Source organism: Loxodonta africana, chromosome 2, assembly GCF_030014295.1.
Source record: "Loxodonta africana isolate mLoxAfr1 chromosome 2, mLoxAfr1.hap2, whole genome shotgun sequence".
NCBI classification, from domain to species: domain Eukaryota; kingdom Metazoa; phylum Chordata; class Mammalia; order Proboscidea; family Elephantidae; genus Loxodonta; species Loxodonta africana.
Genome location: NC_087343.1, coordinates 229,356,362 through 229,381,496, shown reverse-complemented (window position 1 = coordinate 229,381,496; position 25,135 = coordinate 229,356,362). Strand labels below are relative to the sequence as shown.

Sequence of the window (25,135 nt, the reverse complement as noted above, 5' to 3'; positions counted from 1 at the left end):
TTACTGTTTATCAGGTCTGTAAAATGTATAGATTATAAAAAATTCTTAAAGATGCAGAACTGCTTTCCTAAAGAAAATTCATCATTCACTAATTACTGAAAAATTGGATCATTTCTTTACTAGGCTGGGTCTGATGGAAACTTTATTCATGTTTATGAAATGTTTATGTGCAATCTAGAATATTTTCTGGAAAAAAAGAGTCATTCCACAAATATTTATATTTCAGTCATTTTTATACATACTTTTTAGGATATATCAGTGAACAAACGAAAATCTTGCCCTCATAAAATTTACATGCTAGTGGTGAGAAGGGACTGTGGAGAGAAGAGTTTGGTACATTAATGTAACAAACTACAGAGAGTATGACTTTAGTGGATATGAAAAAAAAAATACAGTTCAGTTACAGTTATACCAATACAAATTCACATTGTTATGTAAGATTTTTGATAAGGGAAATCAGTATATTTTAATGGACTTATCTACTTTTTTGTATTTTTATTAACGGAACTTTCCAAACATACACAGAAGCAGAAAGTGCAATCAACCCCACCCACATTACCCAGCTTCAGCAGTCACCAGCATTTTGCCATTCTTATTTCACTGACTCTTTTTACTGGAGTAACTTTAACTTTAAAGTAAATTCCAAAGACATCATTTTGCCTTCAAAAACATCAGTTGGACCTCAGATAAACAAAAAGGCATTTTCCTATTTAATCACAATGGCATTCTTACACCTATGAAAATTAATATCAGTTGATGTCCACTTCATATTCCCACTTCCCAGATTTCCTGAAAAAGGTCTTAGTTTTGTTCCCAACAGGACCTAAACGAGGTCCACACATTGTAGTTTTTTGTTTGTTTGTTTCTATGTCTCTTAAGTCTCTTCCTACCTATGGCAGAGCCCTCCCCCACCCTTCTCCCACCTGTCTGCCTGCCTGTATTTGTCCTGCCTTTTTTTTTTTTTTTTGACTTACTGAGGTGACTGAGTCATTTCTCCCACAGAATTCCCGCGTGCGTCCGTACCTGCCTTCCTTGGACTGCCATTTCACTAGTCCTTTACCACTGTTTCCTGCAGGGTAGAAGTTAGCTCTAACTGCTTAGTTAGATGCAGATTCCTTATTTATTTATTTTTTGTTCTTTTTCAAGAATATTTAAATAACTAAATATGATTTTTTTAATTAAGTGAATGTTATTTTGAGAGAATTTTGATAGAGAATATTTAAGCAGAATGTGAAAAGTACAACACAGAATATCAGCTTACTAGAAATAACATTTAAAATGTTGAAGTTACACTTGCCCCGCCCCGCCCCCGTCTCTTCTTCGTTCAAACTTCATTTTGTTTTTTTTTTTAAGTGTCCACCTGATTTAATTAGCTCACTCTTCATCAGCATCTCTCTCCCCACCGCTGACCAGTCCCTTTCATGTCTGATGGGTTGTCTTCGGGAATGGTTCCTGTCCTGTGTCAACAGAAGGTCTGGGGAGCATTGCTGCCGGGATTCCTCCAGTCGCAGTCAGACCCTTAAGTATGGTCTTTTTATGAGAATTTGAGGTCTGCATCCCACTGTTCTTCTGCTCCCTCAGGGGTTCTCTGTTGTGCTCCCTGCCAGGGCAGTCATCGATTGTGGCCGGGCACCAACTAGTTCTTCTGGTCTCAGGATGATGTAGGTCTCTGGTTCATGTGGCCCTTTCTGTCTCTTGGGCTCTTAGTTGTCGTGTGACCTTGGTGTTCTTCATTTTCCTTTGCTCCAGGTGGGTTGAGACCAATTGATGCATCTTAGATGGCCGCTTGTTAGCATTTAAGACCCCAGACACCACATTTCAAAGTGGGATGCAGAATGTTTTCATAATAGAATTATTTTGCCAATTGACTTAGAAGTCCCCTCAAACCATGTTCCCCAGACCCCCGCCCCTGCTCCGCTGACCTTTGAAGTATTTATTTTATCCCGGAAACTTCTTTGCTTTTAGTCCAGTCCAATTGAGCTGACCTTCCATGTATTGAGTGTTGTCTTTCCCTTCACCCAAAGCAGTTCTTATCTACTGATTAATCAATAAAAAAAACCTCTCCCTCCCTCCCTCCCTCCCTCCCTCCCCTCTTCTTAACCACAAAAGTATGTGTTCTTCTCAGTTTTTACTATTTCTCAAGATCTTATAATAGTGGTCTTATACAATATTTGTCCTTTTGCCTCTGACTAATTTCGCTCAGCATAATGCCTTCCAGGTTCCTCCATGTTATGAAATGTTTCACAGTCACTGTTCTTTATCGATGCGTAGTATTCCATTGTGTGAATATACCACAATTTATTTAACCATTCATCCGTTGACGGACACCTTGGTTGCTTCCAGCTTTTTGCTATTGTAAACAGAGCTGCAATAAACATGGGTGTGCATATATCTGTTTGTGTGAAGGCTCTTGTATCTCTAGGGTATATTCCCAGGAGTGGGATTTCTGGGTTGTATGGTAGTTCTATTTCTAACTGTTTAAGATAACGCCAGATAGATTTCCAAAGTGGTTGTACCATTTTACATTCCCACCAGCAGTGTAGAAGAGTTCCAATCTCTCCACAGCCTCTCCAACATTTATTATTTTGTGTTTTTTGGATTAATGCCAGCCTAGTTGGTGTGAGATGGAATCTCATCGTAGTTTTAATTTGCATTTCTCTAATGGCTAATGATCGGGAGCATTTTCTCATGTGTCTGTTGGCTGCCTGAATATCTTCTTTAGTGAAATGTGTGTTCATATCCTTTGCCCACTTCTTGATTGGGTTGTTTGTCTTTTTGTGGTTGAGTTTTGACAGAATCATGTAGATTTTAGAGATCAGGCGCTGGTCTGAGATGTCATAGCTGAAAATTCTTTCCCAGTCTGTAGGTGGTCTTTTTACTCTTTTGGTGAAGTCTTTAGATGAACATAGGTGTTTGATTTTTAGGAGCTCCCAGTTATCTGGTTTCTCTTCATCGTTTTTGGTAATGTTTTGTATTCTGTTTATGCCTTGTATTAGGGCTCCTAGAGTTGTCCATATTTTTTCTTCCATGATCTTTATCGTTTTAGCCTTTATGTTTAGGTCTTTGATCCACTTGGAGTTAGTTTTTGTGCATGGTGTGAGGTATGGGTCCTGTTTCATTTTTTTGCAAATGGATATCCAGTTATGCCAGCACCATTTGTTAAAAAGACTATCTTTTCCCCAATTAACTGACACTGGGCCTTTGTCAAATATCAGCTGCTCATACATGGATGGATTTATATCTGGGTTCTCAATTCTGTTCCATTGGTCTATGTGCCTGTTATTGTACCAGTACCAGGCTGTCAAACTTCATTTTGATGAATTTTGGGGATAAACTTTTGTCCTTGGATAGAAAAAGAGAGTAAATTGCTGAGGGCTCTGGTATGTTTTCCTGATAATTTAGTAGCAGTCACTCCATTTTGTCCTAGTGCATTTTTTAGAAAAGCATTTAGTCTGGTTAGCTTTTATTTTAACCTTCATTTTTATGTATTTTCAAACATGCAACCCATTTCCTCATCTGTAAAATTAGCAATAACATTTACTTTAAAATGCTCGGCAGAGCCTGGCCCAAAGTAGCAGTAAGTGGCAGTGATCACTGTTGTCATTAGCATCAGTCTCACCATTGTCACCATCTTCACCGCCCCCATCATCACCTCACCACGACCAGTATCTTCACCACCATCATCTGACCATCATCACCGCCCCTTGCCACCACCATCAGTCTGCTTTGTTCTGAATTTTCACGACAGAGAATGCGATGATGTTAAAGTGAATTAATAAAATTTCCTTTTCGTTTTTGACAAATGTGGCTCATTTCCCAGGCCACCCTGGCAGCACTTTTGGCACTGTGGCAAGCCTTCCCTGAAAGACAACCCCCGCTCCCCCCAGCATCCCCAGTTCCTCCATCACTCACAGCCCTCTGGGCTGTGTGCAGTGGAGCAGAACAGCTCAAATGAGCTTCCTACATTAGGGAGAAAGCAAGGGCTGCAGAGGCAATGAGGAAGCCTGCTGATGCCTGCCCACCCCCACCCCTTTCCCAACACACAGGGGACCTGCTCACCCGAAATCACCATCCATCACTCCAATGCCTGTCACAACACATGGTCAGCCGGGCGCCTGCCTGGCAGCTGGGCGACCTTGGGTAAACCTCTTAAGCTCTTCAAGCTCCATTTATTAATCTGTAAATAAGGGCGGTAATGTGACTTTGAGGGTTGCTGTCTACATCACTTTCATGAGTGTGAATGGGGCTGACCCAGGCAAAGGGCTTAATAACCAAAAAAACACTATTGCTGTAGGAGAGTTGATTCTGACTCATAGCCACCCTATAGGGCACGGTAGAACTGCCCCCATAGGTTTTCCAAGGAACGGCTGGTGGATTCGAACTGCTGACCTTTTGGTTGGTAGCCAAACTCTTAACCACTGCACCATCGGGACCCCAAAGAACTTAATAAAGCTTAATAAAGACTTGGAAGATAGACGGATGTGTGGATGGACTGGAGTGCGTCTCTCACTTTGCAGATTCTAACGTATTTCCACATACTAATCCTTACCACAACCCAATGATGTAGGCAGGTGAGGGGTAGTTCCCTCACAAATATGGAATCTGTCCCAAATCCGGGGAGGGGAGGGATGGTAATTGGTTTTCACAGAAAAGTGTAGCATACCCTGATTAATACCACACTGCAAAGCTGCAGACGTGTCCTTGTGTTCTATCAGAATTTCTTGAACGAATAATGTATGCACAATTTCTAAAGAAAAGGTCTAATAAATCATTAATGTCAACTTAAATGATCTTTATCATAAAACCTAAGTATAACCAAACCCAAACCAAACCCAGTGCTGTCGAGTCGATTCCGACTCACAGTGACCCTATAGGACAGAGTAGAACTGCCCTATAGAGTTTCCAAGGAGTGCCTGGCGGATTCAAACTGCCGACCCTTTGGTTATCAGCCGTAGCGCTTAACCACTATGCCACCAGGGTTTCAAATGTAAACCAGGGTATACTAGTGTAAACTAAATTTTTTTTTTTTTTTTTACAAATTTAACACAAATAAACCCACAGAGCCTGTGGCATTCAGGCCACAAGACTGATCCAATCAGTCCAACACCATGGTGAATGGATTCCTGAGATATGTGCGCAGCCTTTTGGCCCTCCCTCCTCCTTCCTCAGTACCAGCCCCGGGGGACTCTTGTTCCCTTGGCAAGTTCAAGTGTCACGTGGCCCTCACGTTAGGTCTGCATCTGCACCTTCCTCCCTTCCCTGTGTTCTGGAGGCGTGCAGGACCAAAGCCCACCAGCCTCACCCCCACCCCAGCCCCACTGAGCCACATTCCTGAGGAGGTCTGGGCATCACACAGTCAGAGGGCAGGAAAGAGGGACTTGGGTTTGCTCCTGGTGGTCAATCACAAGCTCCTTCCAAAACTGCTCCATAACAATAGTGGACAGGAGCAGGTGGAGGATGGCAAATATCTCTGGTTTAGCAAGGGGAGAAGACCACCGCCAGACCCCCATGGAACAGGAGACAATTCTTTCCTGAGTCCAGAAGGGCTTGGTCCCAGACTCACTGGAGCTGGCAGCAGGCGAGGTACAGGCTAAGGGTGAGAACATAGATCAAAAGTTGGAAAAACCCAGTCATCTTCCAAGTACCCACCCTCATGGCTCCGCCAGGGTCCAGTTCACTGAAGGAGCCTGAGAGCCTCCTCCTTAGGGGGAAACCTCACAGAATGCTTCCACTGGGCCAAGAACCCATACGCTCCCCACTGGATTAACAAGGGCGGTGAGGTGGTAGAGACTCACCTTGTACTTGAGTGGGATTGTCTGCTGTGTCCCTCTGGTGACAGACGAAACCTCAAGGCCAGGCCATTGTTTGATCCTTCCACTTGGTGCCACCTTTGTTTCTGTAGCCTTTCAATCTGTCTTATTTCTACCTTTGCTTTACCTGGGTCCAACCTTGGCTGGGTTTTTTTGGTGTGTTGGCGGGGGCGGGGGGGGGAGTGTACTTCTGTGTCCTTGATGCCGGGCATGGAAGACTCAGGCCACACACAGGACTGAAAACCCAACCTTGGCTCTTGTTCATCCCCCTCCCTCGCTAGGTGATTGTTCAGGGCTCCAGGCAGGAAAGCGAGAGGTAAGGCTGGCACGTCCCCCTGCTATGCCCATCCATACTCAGGGAGAACGCAAGGTGAGCGAGTTCGCCAAGACAGAGGAGACATCCCTTGTAAGTCTGGATTTCCCGCCTGGGAGGCCAGCGACAAACCTTCGCATACCTGAGATCAGGTGGGACTGAGGGAGAGGGCCGAAGGAGCTGCTGGAAACTGTTCTGGAGAATTTCCCTCCATTGCCCTGCAGAAAGATGCCGGGGGACGGTAGTCTGATGGAGTTCCAGTAGCCGCACACACATTAGCAAACCCCCTGCCGTGAAAAAAGGCTGAGGCTGTGATTGACAGGAAGAAAGGAGGCCACCGTGCATGTCCCGACCCCCTCGGGGCTGTGGGCGTGAGTGTCTGCGCATAGCCAAGTGCATCTCCACGAAGCCTTCCTGTCACAATATTGAGATTGCTTCTTGTCGCTGTTTGCTCCCCTGCAGGTCTCTGGGGTCAGAACGTGCCCAGCTTGTCAGCTCTGCAGATGTAAAGGGCTCAGTGGCACAGAAACCACACAAAGGGGGCGATGGCCGGAAAGTGGTCTTCACTCGAACGCTGACTAGAACCTGACTACCAGTCCGGAGCTGCTGCTGCAGCCCTCTGGCAGACACAATGACTGGTGGGGTGGAGGTGGGGGTGCCCAGGGGCCCCAAGGCAGGGCATGGGGCTCTGGAGGATGTCCCCAGCTGGGCTCCCCACCTGGGCTCCCCACCTGGGCTCCCTGCAGACAAGGAGCTGGCTTCTCCCACGTTCACTCATTCACCCATGCCTCCTGTCTGGGTTTCTTTCTCTGATACTCACTTTTTAAAAGATGCACTTTTTTAAAAGATGTCCACTAAAAGACTATCCGAAAGGAACCAGAAAAGCCTTCCTTTGTAAAACTGGTGACTGAAGCTTCGCTACAAGGGGCTTGCCCTGAGTGGGGGTGGCTGTGCAGAGCCCAAGGGAGGAAGCAGGGAGGAAAGGTGCTGGAATAGCAGGGCTGAGGGGGAGGGAGGCAGGGGGAGCTGCAAAGGCATCAGGGGCGCTTCTTACACCTGAGGCTCACATACTTGTGTGCATGCACACATACGTGCTTCCTGTGTTCTCACTACACACACGCAGTCATGTCTCACTCCCATGTTCTCACTACACAGTCATGTTTTCATTGCTATGTTCTCACTACACACAGTCATGTTTCATTCCCATGTTCTCACTGCACACACAGAGTCATGTTTCATTCCCATGTTCTCACTGCACACACACACAGAGTCATGTTTTTATTCCCATTTCTCATTACATCACACACACCCTACAGCCTTTGCAAGAACCTGCCCAGACACAGCCCGTCAAGGTTAAATGGAGGAGACTCTGTTCTCTGTTCCCAGCCAAAATCTGTCCAGGAAACCTGCAAATCTGCAATTCCTGAAGCAGCATTCTCAAAGGGTGAGGGTGGGAGTACAGGAGGCCCAGAGCAGAGACCACACCTGATCCTTTGGAAATACTTCTCATCAGCGTCACGAGTCTTTAGGATGGGAAACCCAAATGTGGAACACAATTGGAATTCAAGTACTTGCCCCCTAATATCCCTGGATGGTACAGTTAATGTCCTCAGCTGCTAACCTAAAGGTTGGAGGTTCGAGGCCACCCAGAGGTGCCTCAGAAGGAAGGCCTGGCAATCTACTTCCAAAGTATTAGTCATTGAAAACCCTATGAAGCACAGTTCTACCCTGACACACATGGGGTTGCCACAAGTAGGAATGGACTCAATGGCAACTGGTTGGATGGGTCAGAAAGTCTAGTGGGTAGTAAAAAGTTATGGCCATCCATGGAACATCAAATTCCTTTGTTCTACAAATTAAATGAGGGTCACCTGAGCAGGAATCACATGGGATGAAGGATGGCCCATCCTCAGGGCAGGGGTCAGCCTCTCGGGGCAGGGCAGACAGTCTCCAGTGCACAGCAGCAGTCAGAACTTGGAGCAGATGGTGTGGCAACGGTCTCAAGGGGACACAGCGAATTTTCATTCCCGTATTCGTGACCAGAGGCTTCTCAATTTATTAATCTCTAAGAATCAGCTTTTGGTTTTCTTTTTACTTTTCCATTTCATTGATTTACCCTTTGATATTTACTTTCTTCTACTTATTTCAGGTTTAATTTGTTCTTCTTTTTTAGTTTCTTCAGGTTGAAGCTGGGATAATTGAGACTTTCTTTTCTAATACAGACTTCTAATGGTATAAATTTCCCTCTAAATATAGCTTTAACTGCATCCTGGCAAAGTATGATACATTGTATTTTTGATACATTGTTTATTTTCCTGTTCAAAATACTTCCTAATTTCTCTTCAGAATTCTTCTTTGACCCATCAGGTTATTTGGGCATTTTCCAGAGATCTTTCTGTTATTCTTTTCTTTCTGAATTAATTCCTGCTTACATTTTTATGTATGCCATCCTCCTGTTTTGCTTATTTTTTTTTAACTTCTTCAGTTGATGGCTGCTCCGTTTATTTTCATTCTCTTTCATTTTATCATAAAAAAAAAAAGTATATGTGAAATCACTGATTTTCAACAAGGATACCAAGACAATTAAATTGAGAAAAGAGTCTTATTGACAAATGTGTTGGGCAAACTGGATATCCACATGCAAAAGAATAAAGTTAGACCCCTTTCTCATCCCATACACAAAAATCAATTCAAAGTGGATCACAGACCTAAATGTAGGAGTAAAAACTACAAAACTCGTAGAAGAAAACATAGGAGTAAATCTTCATGACCTTGGGTTAGGCAATGGCCTGTTAGATATGACACCAAAAGCACAAGCCACAAAAGATACCATTAAGAGAGTGAAAAACAAAGACCAGACTTAATGGTCTGAGACTAGACCCCGGTGGTCACGGCCCCCAAGACCTTCTGTTGGCCCAGGACAGGAACCATTCCCACAGCCAATTCTTCAGACAGAGATTGGACTGGACAATGGGTTGGAGAGGGATGCTGGTGAGGAGTGTGTTTCTTTGATCAGGTGGACAATTGAGACTATGTTGGCATCTCCTGCCTGGAGGGGAGATGAGAGGGTAGACGGGGTTAGAAGCTGGCAAAACAGACACAAAGAGAGTGGAGGGAGGGAGCGGCCTGTCTCATTAGGGGGAGAGCAATTGGGAGTATGTAGCAAGGTGTATATAAGTTTCTGTGTGAAAGGCTGACTTGATTTGTAAACTTTCACTTAAAAAATAAAATAAAAATTTGAAAAAAAAGTGAAAAACAACCCAATCAAAAACCAAACCAAACCCAGTGCTGTCGAGTCAACTCTGACTCATAGCGACCCTATAGGACAGAGTAGAACTGCCCCATAGAGTTTCCAAGGAGTGCCTGGCGGATTCGAACTGCCGTCCCTTTGGTTAGCAGCCGTAGCACTTAACTGCTATGCCACCAGGGTTTCCGAAAAACAACCCAGAGAATGGAAAAAAATATTTACAAATCACGTATCGGATAAGAGACTTCTATCCAGAACATATAAAGAGCTCTTAAAACTCAATAAATAAACAGGCAAAGGATTTGAATGACATTTCCCCAAAGAAGATACACAAATGGCCAATAAGCTCATGAAAAGATTCCCAGTATCATTAGCCATCAGGAAAATGCATGTCAAAACCACGAGATACCAATTTATACCCACTTGGATGGCTATGGAAACCCTGGTGGCATAGTGGTTAAGAGCTACAGCTACTAACCAAACGGTCGGCAGTTCAAATTCACCAGTCGCTCCCTGGAAACCCTATGAGGCAATTTTACTCTGTCCTATACAGTCACTATGAGTCGGAATCAACTCAACAGCAATGGTTTGCTTTGGTTGGTTTAAGATGGCTATAAGAATCCCTGATGGTGCAGTGGTTAAAGCCCTTGGCTAACTGAGAGGTCAGCAGTTCAAACCCACCAGCTGCTCCACATGAGATGTGGCAGTCTGCTTATGTAAAGATTTAGTGCCTTGGAAACCCTATGGGGCAGTTCTACTCTGGCCCATATGATCGCTATCAGTCAGCATCGACTTGACAGCAATGGGTTGGGTTATGGGTTAAAACCAAACCAAACTAAACCCAGTGCCATCGAGTTGATTCCGACTCATAGCGACCATACAGACCCTATAGGACAGAGTGGAACTGCCCCAAAGAGTTTCCAAGGAGTGTCTGGCAGATTCAAACTGCTGACCTTTTGGTTAGCAGCCGTAGCACTTAACTACTACACCATCAGGGTTTCTGGGTTATGGGTTGGAATGGCTATAATTAAAAAGAGAAAGAGACAATAACAAATGTTGGCAAGGATGTAGAGAAATTGGAACCTCATACATTGCTGTGGGAATGTAAAACGGTGCAATCATATGGAAAATAGTTTGGCAGTTCCTCAAAATATTAAACACATAATTACCATAAAACCAAAAAACCAAACCCACTGCCATCGAGTCAATATGACCCACAAATTCCACTCCTAGGAGTATAATCAAAAGAAAGCAAAACATATGTCCACACAAAAACTTGTACTGTGGTTTTGGTGAAGATCCTTCACTCCTTACATTCTAGGACAATGACACACAGTTCCTCCAATAGCTTCCTCAGTGCCCAAGACCACAGATACCCTACAACACCGAGCAACTGTCTAAGTCAGTTCAGACAATTTCTTGAAGCTTCCCCTCCCATTCACTGCTCTGAGCAAAGTTCTATTCTCTCAGCTCAGGCCTGGTGCTCTTCCAGCTGCCCTTCTAGGCTGACAGCTCATCTGGACCACCTGCTGGTGTCTCCCAGTTGTTGAAAAGAAGGCAGAAGCTCTTTATCCTGAGTGTGTGTGCTTCTCCCATGGCAGTCACCAGGAAAATGCCCCAGGAGGCTCAGGTTTAGAAACAGCAGAATATAAGCAAGATAAATGAAGTGGCAGACAAGTCAGTAGAAAATACCAAATTGAAGCACAGGGATAAAGAATGGAAGATAAAGACTGTAAGAATCACGTGGGGCACAATGAGAAGTTTTCTAACAAATGTGCAATTGGAAGCTAACAGAGAAGAGAGAAAACAGAGTGGAAACAATATGTAAAGCAACAATGACCCAAGAATTTCCCAAGACTGATGCAAGATGTCAACTCACAGATTCAAGAAGCTCTGTGAACTCTGGGATATTTAAAAAAAAAAACTATACATAGACAATATAGTAGACAGAAACAATATAGTAAAACAGCTGAAAACCAAAGAAAAAGAACAAATATTAAAAATAGAGGAAAAAAGACATCATATCCCCAGAGGACCAACAGTAAGACTGACAGGGAGCTTCATAACAGAAACAATGGAGTCCAGAAGATGATGGAACAGTAACTTTAAAGTACAGGGGAAAATACAGCTGCCAACCTAGACTTTCATAATCAACAAAAATGTCTTTCAAAGTGAAGGTACAACAAGCAAACAAAATCAGAGGAATTTGTAGTAAGAAGACTTAAACCAGAACATGTATTAAAGGAAGTTTCTCAGGCAGAAGGAAATGATTTCAGACAGAAACATGGAAATAAAGGAAGGACTAGAGAACAATGGAAAGGGTACATATGTGTATAAGTATAAATAAACATTAACCGTATAAAATAATAATGTATTGTGGGGTGTTAAACATATGTATACTTAAAATGCATAAAAATAGTCATGTAAAAGGTGAGAGGGGACTAAATGGATGCAATGTATTCTAAGGTCCTAGCACTTATGGGTAAGTACTAAAAGTAAAAAAATAAATAAATAAAAATTATATTAGAATGCAGTGAGTCAAAGATGCATGTTGTATCTCCATCAGGATACTTCATCTGAACTGCAAGACACAAAAAATAATTTGAGAGACGATTTTCTCAATTCTCCCAAGTCTGACTGTTACGGATTGAATTATGTCCCCCCCAAAATACTGTTGTAAATCCTAACCTCTATACCTGTGGTGGAGCCCTGGTGGCGAAGTGGTTAAGGCTTACCTGCTAACCAAAAGGTCAGCAGTTCGAAACCACAAGCCGCTCCTTGGAAACCCTATGTGACAGTTCTACTCTGTCCTATATATACAGGATCCCTACGAGTCAGAATCAACTTGATGGCACCTTAACAACATACCTGTGGATGTAATCCCACTGGGGAATAGGGTTTTCTTTGTTATGTTAATTAGGTCATGTCAGTGTAGGGTGTGTCTTAAACCTAATCACTTTTGAGATATAAAAAGAGCAGATTAGGCACAGAAGCAAGTAAGCAAAATGGGGAAAAGGTACGTGCCATGTGGGTATTTCCAAAAAATGCTGAGACCACCACCAGAGAAGCTAAGACAAGGATTTTCCCCCAGAACACAGAGAGAGAGCTTTCCCCTAGAGCTGGCACCCTGAATTCTGACTCCTAGCTTCCTAAACTGTGAGAAAATAAATCTGTTTGTTAAACCCGCCCACCTGCGGTATTTGGTTATAGCAGCACTAGGAAACAAAGATTCATAAATGAGAAAATAATTCATTTCACACAACGGAAACCTGAAGGCACATGGCCTGATTTTCTCATGAAGTCCTGGGAGAGAAAGACTGCCAAAGGTACATGCTAAAGGAATAATACTAGTTTTTTTTTTTATATAACTAATACACTGAAAGAGGGGAAATGGAATAAAAAAAAATAGAATTTAAGCCATGAGCACTACTAAACATAGAAAGGGTTACTTTAAGGGGCCAATCTACCAGGAAGATGGATCAACTCTAAATAATTCTAAATTAGAGAAAAATAAAAAATAATATTTTTTATTTAAATTTTTAATAAATTTTTAAAATAGTTAAATATTAATTAAATAAATATTTAAATATTAATTAAATATTTACATTTTTAATAAATTTAATTAAAATTTTAATAAATTTTATTTATTTAAATTAGATAGATAGGGCAAACATTAAAAACAAATGAAAAAGAGAGACAAATCCACAATCATAGAGGGAGGGTTTGATGTCTATGAGACTTCAAACCTTTCCTTTCAGTATCCAATTGCCGTCGAGTCAATTCTAACTCACAGCGACCCTATAGGACAGAGCAGAACTGCCCCATAGGGTTTCCAAGAAGCACCTGGTGGATCTGAACTGGTTATCAGCCATAGCTCTTAACCACTGTGCCACCAGGGCTCCATCCAATAGTATAAGCAGACAAAAATATCAGTAAATATCCAATTATCTGAACAACATAATTAACTAACTTGATCTAAAGGACATATTTAGAGTCCTGCGCGCAACAGAGTACATATTCTTTTCAAGTGCACATGAATACAATTAATGTATGTTGAGTCATAAAAGAAGCTTCAACAAATTCTAAAGGATTGAAATCACTCGAGAGTTTATTCTCTGACCACAAAGGAACTAAGCTAGAAAGCAAATAACAGAACAACAACTAGAACATCCCAACTTTGTGAAATTCAACTATATACTTTTAAAGACAGTATGGTACCACAAATCACAGCAGAAATTAGAAAGTGTTTGTTGTGAAGTGCCGTCTAGTCAGTTCCGACTCACTGTGACCCTATGTACACCAGAACGAAACACTGCCCCGTCCTGCGCCATCCTCACGACAGTTGCTGTGTTTGAGCCCATCATTGCAGCCACTGTCAACCCATCTGGTCGAGGACCTCCCTCTTTTTCACTGACCCTCTATCTTACAAGCATAACGCTGTTCTCCAGGGACTGGTCCCTTCTGATAACATGTGGACAGTATGTGAGGTCAAGTCTCGCCATCCTTGCTTCCAAGGAACACTCTGGTTGCACTTCTTCCAAGACAGACTTGTTCGCTCTAGAAAACATTTGAAACTACATAATAATGAAGATAAGCCAAAATCTGTTTTTTTAGCGAACACAGTTTCAAATTTTACAGCTTTTAATGCACGTACTAGAAGAGCAAAGCTATAAATCAATGCTCTAAGCTTCTTTTTTTTTTTTTTTAAGCTTCTACCTCATATGCGGGAAATGAATCTTGAGCCCTACACCTTACGTCATGACAAAAATCAATTCCAGATGGATTGCTGCTGTACATGTAAAAGGTACAACGATGCTCTTGCTGTTGTCAGGTGCCATCAAGTTGGTTCCACCTCATATCAGCTCTATGTATAACAGAACGAAATGCTGCCCGGTCCTGCACCAAGCTCACAATCGTTGCTCTGTTTGAGCCCACCATGCAACCACTGTGTCAATCCATCTCGCTGAGGGTCTTGCTCTTTTTTGCTGACCCTCTACCAAGCGTGACGTCCTTCTCCAGGGACTGGCCCCTCCTGATAACATGTCCAAAGTACGTGAGACGAAGTCTCGCCATCCTCGCTTCTAAGGAGAATTCTGGTTGTACTTCTTCCAAGGCGGATTTGTTCATTCTTTTGGCAGTCCATGATATATTCAGTATTCTTCGCCAACACTGTAATTCAAATGTGGCATCAACTCTTCTTCAGTCTTCCTTATTCATTGTCCAGCTTTTGCATGCATATGAGGCAACTGAAAATACCGTGAGGAGTACCTTAGTCCTCAAAGTGACACCTTTGCTTTTTAACACTTTAAAGAGGTCCTTTGCTGCAGATTTTACCAACGCAATATGTCATTTGATTTCCTGACTGTTGGTTCCATGGGCGTTGATCGTGGATCCAAGTAAAATGAAATCCTTCACAACTTTTTTTTTTCCCTTTATGGTTCCTGCTTTTTCTGTGCTGTTTAAGAAATCTTTGCCTAACCTAGGATCATAAAGATATTCTCCTATATTTTCTTTCAAAGCTTGTTTCATCAATAATAAGCACAGAAAAAGCACTAAGCATAAAAGAAAAAAGAGTCAAATTGGGCTACATAAAAATTAAGAACTTCTGTTTATCAAAAGACTATTAAGGGTATGAAAAAATAAAACCACAGAGTGGGAGAAGACACTTGTAAAATATATATCTGGTAAGGAACACCCTTATAGAACAATGGGCAAAAGACTTAAACAAGCACTTCAAACACACCCAAATGACCAGCGAACATATGAGAGTGCATCAGACATCAAGGAAATGCATTATCACATTCACACACCCACCAGAGCTGGCAAAACCAAAAACAGACAATACTAGGGGTTGGCGAGGATGTGGGGCATTTCAACTCTCATGAAGCAAAGGACATGTACAGAAATGTTCACTTTAGCAGTATTCGTAACAGCTAAACACTGGAAACAACCCAAGTATCTGTCAACAGAGCGATGAGATAGATTGTGGTCCCTCCACACAGTACAACACTACACAACGAGGAGGTATACAAACTCATTGAATCTCACAGCATGATGCTAAACTAAAGAAGGCAGACAAGAGAACATTCAACGTACAACTTTATTCATCTAATGTTCAAAACCAGACAAAAGTAATCTGTGGTGTTAGAAGTCAGGACACTACCCTTGGAAGTGGGTTCTGAACAGAAGGGGGCACTTGGGGGCTTCTAGAATGTTGACATTCCTTGGCCTAGGTGCTGGTTACATGTGTGTCCACTTTATGAAGTTTCATCTATCTATACACTCATAATCTGTACAATTTTTGGTAATACATTTTATTTCAATAAAAAGTTTACTAGAAATCAAAATACAGAAACACCAAAAAAGTCGACATATGCCTACTGACAAGTTTCCTCATAAGATCAGACAAGAAAAGGTTACAAAACACTGTGTGTAGCATGATCCCGTGGTTGTAAAACGCAACACATGTGAACAGAAATAGGATACATACCCATGTTCACTTATTAAAAAATATTTATTGAGTGCCTACTGTACACCAACACATGATTTGTCTGGAAGACTTCTACATGACTGTACTATCCCATGCAGAGTCTAGCATGCACTCGCCGGCACCAGCTCTCATGCCGCGAGCCGCTCAGCATCCCCCACGCATCAGCAGCACAGCAGGGCGAGGCTGCCTTCCACGTGCTGAGCAGATGAACCGGCACCAAGGACACCATTAAACACACAACGCATGAACAGTTACTTTGACAGGAGTGAACGGCGGTTGATGGGATGTGTCCTGGGAGTTTAGGTTAGAACTGGACCTAGCTTAGGAACACTGTACCACTGAATTGCCCAGGAGCGGGCCCCACAGGGAACACTGATAAATACCCGGAAACACGGCCTACTTCTAACAGAACACTGGGGGAGTGACAGCGGTGAGGGCAGCTCCTGGTTGGCCCCGAGCACGGTTTTCTGTGAAGGACCCTGGTGAGGTCTCTGAGCCTGCAAATGATGGTGTGTCACCATTTGCCAAGTGGGGAGTACAGTCAGTGCAGAGCGAAAGCTGGAGGACTTTCAGAGGGTGACGCACCAGCCTCCAGGAAAGTCTTCCTTCACTGTGCCTGTCCCCTCCCAACGTGCATGCTGCCTCCCCTGCACAGCCTCAAGTGTCATCTCCAGATGGGAAAGGTTTTTTCTCCGACCTAAAGGGAAAAAGAAAGAAAACAAACAAATCAATTGAATAATAAATTGTTTCAGTTTGATTAGCATGCAGTATTTCCTAATAACAAGTTCCTGTTGTACAAGAGAATGATGTTTAAGTCCTGGATTTTTAAAAAATGACAAACATTTAAACTTTTAACATAAAATAATCACAGGGCAAACACAAAAAAGGAATCAAAATAAATAAAGGAAACCATTTAATTACTTTTCTTTTCTTCCCTGCATAATCCCGAGTACAAAGACGAGAATCCCAGTGGTCACGAGCCTTCCTGAGACGGAAAAGGCTCCTTGCCGACCTCTGATGTGATCTCAGTGAACTAGTCCCACCAGCCCTGAGGCCACTCCCCACACGTTTTCACATATGAAAACATAGGCTACTCAAGCTCTGACAGAGTCAGAAAATAAGACTCCACACTGCACGTCCAGGCTAACCACGCCTGGAAAGCCCGGTGACTCACATAAAGGGAAAGCAACATTTTTTTCCTTCCTCCCCACTCCACCATGGGCGTTCTGGATGCTGTGGGAAGGAGTGGACTGTGTGGTCTGGTTGGGGTCTCTGTCCCGCTCACTGGCTGTGTCACTTGAGGGAATCACTTACCTTCTTGAACCCTCGCTTCCTACTCCGTAAAGCGGGAAATGGGACAAATAGTAGCACCTACCTGCTGGTGTGAAGATGAAAGAAAATGAGAAAAAGGAGGTATGGGCCAGGATGCCCCCAGGAGCATGCACAGCCGGCCATCACCCAGCCGTGGCCACACTCAGACCTGCCTCCTAAGGACCAGCATCCTCAAAACACAACGTTGAAACGAAACACGGGAGGTCAGCGTTTCTTACTCTTTGAGATGTGGGGTCTTGTCCAGAAGTGACTGACCAGCTCAGGGCGACTGACATGTGCCTTCTCCACACGGGGTTTCTCTGCAGCACCACTGAGCCTGTGACCACATCTCCTATGTGGACCGAGACAGGGTCGTCCATCATGAACAAGGTCTGCTTCCAGTGCGTTGTGCTACAAGGCAGGTTTGCAAAGTCACACCCAAAGCGGCCTGGACCTGCTTCCACCCCGCCCTGCTATGACCTTACCACTAACCCCCGTGGACAGCCTGCAAGGCTGTAGTCTCCTTCCCTCATTCCCCACACCAGCCTCTCTGGGAGCCTAGGACCTTGGAGCTCCATTTACAGGCAAACAAACTCCTTGCTCTATGAATTAAAAGGTGTTTATGTGACATGCTGAGATCAATTCACAACTATGACTCCAGAAACAAAACCAAGAATGGATATTTTCTCTGGAAGCCTGAGGATGGCTCCGCCTGGAGGGCTCGGGGGCACAGGGCTAGCACTCACGGTCCCCTGAATGAGGCCTGATCCCCGGGCCCTGGCAGGGTCAGCCCACTGGCCACATCCTCTCTCTCCTGGCAGAGCAGGGCCTCCCCTAAATCCTCGATGCTCTCTAAGCCGCTAGTGCCTATGGTTCTAGGTATCCCAGCAAAAATGTGACACAAACTGAAGCTATCGTGCAAAGCAACAGGTTACTTCTCTGGAAGGTAACAGGAAGGGATGCAAGACAACCATAAACTTTCGGGGAAAAGAGTAAAAATCTAGGATTCTGTGCCCAGGTTACACTGCGAAGGTCAAGTTCTCACTTCACCTTTAAAACCGGTATTCTTAGTGGGAGCACCAGCATCCCTGGGGGCAGAAGCTGCCTCCTGGGGGGAAAGTCTTGCTCTATTTATGTAGGAAGCACAGATGTGCCTGCTGGACATGTCCAGTATATCTCTGGTGTTAGACTTCCCTGCAGAGGCAATCAGGAAAAAAAAAATCTAAAAAGGCTCCTCAAATCGAACCAGTCACCGTGGAGCTGTCTGGCTCACGCGGACCCCACGTGTGTCAGAGCAGCACGGTGCTCCACAGGGCTTTCAGTGGCTGATTTTTTGGAAGTAGATTGCCAGGCCTTTCTTCTGAGGTGCCTCTGGGTGAACTTGAACCTCCAACCTTTAGGTTAGCAGCTGAGCACATTCACCCTTTGCACCATCCTGGAACTTGGGCTCATAACGAGAAAAGGCTGGCAAACATTGACTTAAAGAAACCCAAATGAGTACTCGTAGACCCCCCTGGGGCTTCCTGCAAGGAAGGCGGCAGGGCCTCCAGCCGGCAGACACACCTTGAGAACTGGGTGTGTGCTGATGTGTTCTAAGTTAAAACACACGTCGTTCCCTCCTCTTGCCAACTTCTGGCCTCTATGGGGCCACAAAGAGGCTCTGGCAGCCCGATGGGCCCACCCTCTGCCATCCGCCTGCTCTCCTTCACCCATGAGGGCAGGAAGGATCCAGGTCATGGCCCACAAGCAGCTCCAGGCCCTGCCCTTCCTCTGTGCATTCTCAATCAGCCCTGGAACATCCTTTTCTCTTGACTTTCTTCCCAACTCTCCAGCCACTCCCCTCCGCCACCTTCAGTTTCTTCCCCAGCCCTCACTTAGTGTGTGTCCCGGGGTCAGGTTCCACCGGCACGTGGACAGCCCCAGGGGAGACAACTGTGAGGGTAAGGGCCTAAGTGCACCACCACCTAGCATCTGCTCTGCACCTAGATCTGTTTCCAGTGCTCCCGCCCGCCCAGTGGGGACAGCCTGATCTGCAGGGGGCGCTCAGGAAGGCAACCCCTCTATCGGCTGCAGGGCAGCTCTGGGCAAACAGCTCCCCCGGGCAGCACTCCGTTTACAAAGTGACGGCCGAGGTCTCCCCATCTGAATCCCATGACTGTGTCAAACCCATGAGGCGCCCTCTCTGGTGCCTTGGCTGCTGTGACCTGACTACCACACGGAGGGAACCACCCTCAGGGCATTTATGGAGGGGGAATGAAAGACCACTGAGGGGGTGGGGAGGGGGGCGTGTGTGCTTATCTCAGCTCTCAGCACACTTGCCCAGGTGGGGGGGGGCGTGTGTGCCCATCTCAGCTCTCAGCACACTCGGCCCAGGTGGGGGTGTGTGTGTGCCCATCTCAGCTCTCAGCACACTCGGCCCAGGGGCGGGGGTGTGCCCATCTCAGCTCTCAGCACACTCGGCCCAGCCACCGCTAGATTTCCAGCATGCACTCAAGCAAACTCAGTCTCTGTAAAGCTAAAAAATGGCCTGGAGACAAAGTTTGTCCCAAAAGACATCTGCCTTCCAAAAAAGCCTGACTACAAACCTCCAAAATTCTATTGACTGTATTTTTGTGTTAGATCATCAAAAAGCTGTAGGGCAGCAGAGTGCAGATTCTAGGTAACTTCTCTTCCCACAGCCACCAAGTCTGTGCATCGCGGGGAGCCCAATGCAGGGGCAGCAGAAAGGGAGACCCCGGAACCCTCTGTCCACACAGAGAGATGGGGGTGCAGAGATCAGTGGATGCAGAGCCTTTGCGACCTGACCCCGCCTCCTTACGTCGGCCCCAATGACCCGCTGCCACCCAGAAATCCTCAGGCACACGGGTTACCCTGGGCTACAGAGTTTCTGAGATCAACTTTTAATCTTTACTAAATCATGACTGTATCGTTAATGGCACGTTGACAATTGGAGGGCAAATGTGTCGTTTCACACACACCCAGGGCCAGGCTGTGTTTGCACAACCAGGTCATGGCAGTCCAACATGGCGGCACTTACGGGTGGAACGGGCCAGTGCTCAGAACCAGCTGTGGTTTGTCTTCTTCCAGATTCTGGAACCTGACGCTGAACCAGGCTGTAAATCCATGCAGAGTACCAGCTTTTTTAATATCAAAGTGTAGTTCGCCTTTCATGGTCTGTTTTCAAATAAACAAATAAGAAAATAAACACCCATTCCACAAGCTGTGAAATGCCCACCGAGTAACAGGGTTCCCTGAGGAAGATGCTTCCTGTGGCTCTGTGAGTGAGAACTAGCAACTATCATCACTGAGTGCGTTCTTTTGCTTACTGAACATTTTACAAAGCTCACAACATGGTGCATGAACTGAACAGCTGTACTGTCTAATTCAGTAATTATGAAATGTAACTCTAACATGCTAGCTTAGCTGAACACATCAAAAACCATGTAAAATTCTCTCCTAAGGAAAAAGAGTCAAACTTACATTATAAACTCAAATGCTGCAGATAATCAGAAAGGGTTTTGTTATGGATAGAACTGTATACCCCAAAATTACATGCTGTAAGCCCTACCCTCTATGCCTGTGTTACAATCCCATTTGGGAACCTATTGTCTTTGTTATGCTAATGAGGATGGATTAGCAGAAGGTGTGTCTTGAGTCAATCTCTTTTGAGATATAAAAGAGATTACAACAAGCAAGCAGAGGAGACAGGGGCTAAAACAGAAGCCAAGACACATGGGCATCTCCAAAGAACCCGGAAGCAGACACTGAAGAGACGAGGACCTTCTTCCAGAGCCCACAGAGAGAGAAAGCCTTCCCCTAGAGCCAGCACCCTGAATTCGGACACCTAGCCTCCAAAACTGTGAGAAAGTACATTTCTGTTTGTTAAAGCCACCCGTCTGTGGTATTTCTAGTATAGCAGCACTACATAAGGAAGACAGGTTTCAAGCAACTTGAGCCTCGTTCTGCCTGAATTTCTGCCTCCAAATACGTGTGGAATACTTTGCACTAAACAGAAAAACAGGCTTCTGACCCAAGTTTCCACACTACCAAAACCTAGAGAATTCAGTTCACGCACTGTTTTGCCGTATGGTTTGCAAGGGAGGGCTGGCACCGTTTTTGTGTGTGAACCGGCTACTTTCAAATGGTAACCTCTCACACGCACATCCAGTTCAGGGGCTGAGGGAGCTGTCAGGAGCAAGCAGCGGGGCTCTCCCTCCCTTCTGCCACCACCAAGGAATTCACACGGGTGCCATCTCATGGCAGAAGAGAGTAATTTAAGGAAATAACTTTGATTAAGAATTTAGTAGCTAAAAAGACTTTTGAAAATATGTTCTATCTCAAATTCCATGAAGAAACTGAAGATTTTTTAAAAATACTAAACACGCGATCTAAAAATAACTAAAGATGCTAAAAAAATTTGAAGAAAAATGATGTAAAATATATCAAAATAGAACACAAAAAAGACTGTGGGAAAAATCAATAATAAAAAGTTCACATATCTGCTACTTGTGTAAGTTTCTCTCACACACCCCCCCCAATATTTACTGAGGGCTTACAATGTGCCAGGCACCATTTGTTCTAGGGCTTTACAGGTATTGACTACCTGATTTAGTGAACAATTCATCTTCTCACCTCTAGATCAGAGATCTGCACAGTTCTCATGTCCAACTGTAATATAGTGCACGGTTCAGAGAGGCAGTCTTCTGGTTTCAAAATGTGATTATACTTGGGCTTTGAAAAAAATTCCTTAATTGCTAAAGATCTGGGGAAAAGATCAAAGCCATTGTCAAAGTCATGACAAACATTTCCGGCTTGGAACACATGCGCTTAACAACAGTAAGTTTCTCTCCCTTCCCGTGTTAGCAAAAAAAAACAACTAAACCCGTTGCCGTCGAGTCGATTTAGCGTAGAACTGCCCCACAGAGTTTCTGGGGAGTGCGCCTGGTGGATCTGAACAGTTACCCTTTTGGTTAGCAGCCATAGCTCCTAATCACTAGGCCACTAGGGCTCCAGTGTTAGCAGGAATTCTAAACCATTGTCAGAGCATGCCATAGCCAAGGCCGGCCAGGAGGTGGCTCCCTCCCTCCTCTCCTGCCACCCCGGCAGGCCCCAGAGGGGCACCATGAGCCTTCTGGAGCCAGGCTACTTCTCTTCTGTGCCTTATTTACAGGGATCTGAACACACGGACGCCGACGTTCACACGTATAACCCAGAAGATAGGGGCAAGGCAGCGCACTTTAATTTTAGAATCTACTTTATCTCAAATTACCTTTTGGGGGATCTTCTAAAACCGTGCGCTGTAGACTCGATTCCGACTCACGGCAACCCTACAGGACACTGGGACTCCCCAGAGAGTTTCCAAGGAGCACCTGGTGGATTTGAACTGCTGACTTTTTGGTTAGCAGCCGTTGCATTTAACCACTACGCCACCAGGTTTCCATGGATCTTCCACTACACAGCAAATAAAAAGGATAGCTCTGTCCTAGGTCAGAAGCCCTGGTGGCACAGTGGTTAAGAGCTATGGCTGCTAACCAAAAGGTCAGAAGTTTCAATCTACCAGGAGCTCCTTGGAAACTCCATAGGGCAGTTCTACTCTGTCCTACAGGGTCACAATGAGTTGGATTCGACTCGACGGCAGCGGATTTGTCCTAGGTCACTCCTGAACAAACGTAACGAATCAGTAGGCCTGAAGTCGCCCACCTGAGCTAAGACCTCATGAGAAACACTTGTGCTGCTGCTCTGCAAACTACACACAAACAGACCCTGGATCCCTGTAGCCTCCCATGCCACTGCCTGTCTGCACTCCCACTTCACTCCCGACCATACGAGTGACAGAGACACTTCTCAAAAACTAGGCACACCAGTAACTTTTGAAATAGCAAATGACAGTAAACATTCTAATAGAGATTTCATTATATATCCATGTTTCTGAATGATAATTTTTCTAATGATAAAAGTAGGAAATTTAGAAAAGAAAGTATTAAAAAAATTAAATCCTCCAAAATCCTGCATTTTCCCTAATCTTGCATAATCCTTAGCATTTTGTGATGGTTAAGGTTATATGTCAGCTTGGCTAGGCCATGATTCTCAGTGATTTGACAGATATTATGGAATCATCCTTCATTTTGTGATCTGATGTGAGCAGCCAATTAACTGAAAGAAAATTTCCTTGGGGGAGTGGCCTGCACCCAATATATATGGATGTTCTGGCAAAGCTCTCTCTTGATCGTACATCTGACTTGTCATCATCTGACCTCCGGTTCCTGAGATGTGAGCCAGCAGTCTGCCATCTGACCTGCCAATTTTGGGTTCACTGGCCCCTGCAACCACATGAGTGAGAAGTCTCCAGCCTGACACCTGACCCACGGATTTCAGACTTGCCAGCCTCCACAACTGCGTGAGACATTTCCTTGAAATAAATCTCTTCATGTATATTTATGTATATACACTTGTTATGGATTAAATTGTGTGCCCCCAAAATGTGTATCAACTTGGCTAGGTCATGATTCCCAGTACTGTGAGGTTGTTCACCATCCTGTGATCTGATGTGATTTTCCTGGGTTGTAAATCCAAATCTCTGCCTGTGCTTAATGAGGCAAGATTAGGTTAGGTTAAAGAGCATTAGGGTGGGATGCAACACGCTCACTCAGGTCAGGTCACATCCCTGATCTAAGGGGAGTTTCCCTGGGGTATAGCCTGCATGACCTTCTATCTCACAGAGATAAAAGGAGAGGGAAGCAGACAGATGGTACCTCATACTACCAAGAAAGCAGAGCTGGGAGCGGAGCATGTCCTTTGGACCTGGGGTCCTGACACTGAGAAGCTCCTAGACCAGGGGAAGACTGATGACAAGAACCTGCCCTTAGGACCAAGAAAGACAGAAAGGCTTTCCCTGGTGCTGGGGCCCAGAATTTGGACTTCTAGCCTCCTAGACTATGAGACAATAAATTTGTTTGCTAAAGCCATCCACTTGTGGTATTTCTGTTATAGCAGCACTAGAAACTAAGACAATGCTTCACTGGTTTTGCTTCTCTAGAGAACCCAGCCTAAGATAGTGCCCATGGAGGACAGGATTCGGCAGAGTTTCCAGACTAAGAGATTAGGAAGAAAGGCTTGGCTATCTACATCTGAAAATCAATCAATGAAAACCTTGTGGATTAAAACACAACACTGTCTGATATAGTGCTGGAAGATGACCTCGTAGGCTGGAAGGCACTCAAAATACACAGTGGCCAGAACAATGGAATCAAGCACACCAATGATCATGAAGAGGGTGCAGAACCAGGCAATGTTCTGTTGTGTTGTACACAGGGTCACCATGAGTTGGAGCTGACTCGACAGCAACCAATGCAGCAAAGTTTCTTGGCCTCACAGAAGCACCTTATTAAAGGCAGTGTGCAAGTACTGTTGTGTCTTACACATTATACGAAACTGAGCAGGGTCCTTGCCTTCTAAGTGCTTAACACTCATGATAGCTGAAATTTAGTGCAAGCGTCAGAAAACATGGTTCTTGAGAAGCAGACCTCAGTGCTTCCACCTGAAGATGACCTTTTAACAGTTTTCCTGACATTTAAAAGGATCCAGGCCAAACCATGCCCTCTCCCTGTTCCCTCTCAGGTTGGGGGTGGCCCAGACACAGACTATAAGGGTTTGGGGGAGTATCCAAAGGTGGAGATGCTACCTGGGGCCACTGCATCACTGAAAACCCCACTCCTGGTACCAAATGTCTTAGGCTGGGTTCTCTTGAGGAGCAAACCAGTGAAGCATATGTATACAAACAGTTATAGAGAGATTTATTTCAAGGGAATGGCTCATGCAGTTAAGAGGGTGGCAAGTCCCAAATCCATGGGTCAGGTGTCAGGCTGGAGGCCTCTTCTGACTCACCTGGTTGTACGGACTGATGAACCCCAAATCTGCAGGTCAGACAGCAGGCTGCTGGCTCACAGGCTGCTGCTGTTGTTAGA

At 44.7% G+C, this 25,135-nt stretch overlaps 1 protein-coding gene across 7 annotated transcripts in view; it reads right to left on the bottom strand.

Annotated features, from left to right (window-relative positions):
- Positions 1 to 14,050: 14,050 nt before the first annotated feature.
- The window catches only part of PRMT2 (protein arginine methyltransferase 2), a 54,183-nt gene continuing 43,098 nt past the window's right edge, over positions 14,051 to 25,135 (bottom strand). For 6 of the 7 annotated variants that reach the window (XM_064279619.1, XM_064279620.1, XM_064279621.1 and 3 more), the window contains 4 exons: positions 21,804 to 21,933; positions 20,209 to 20,345; positions 17,411 to 17,582; positions 14,051 to 16,557 (listed from right to left, as the gene is read on the bottom strand). In XM_064279619.1, coding sequence (XP_064135689.1) covers positions 16,525 to 16,557; positions 17,411 to 17,582; positions 20,209 to 20,345; positions 21,804 to 21,933 — 472 coding nt within the window. In that variant the 3' untranslated portion in view covers positions 14,051 to 16,524. The remainder of the gene's footprint in view (positions 16,558 to 17,410; positions 17,583 to 20,208; positions 20,346 to 21,803; positions 21,934 to 25,135) is intronic. The other variant, XM_064279625.1, reaches the window with a different exon arrangement.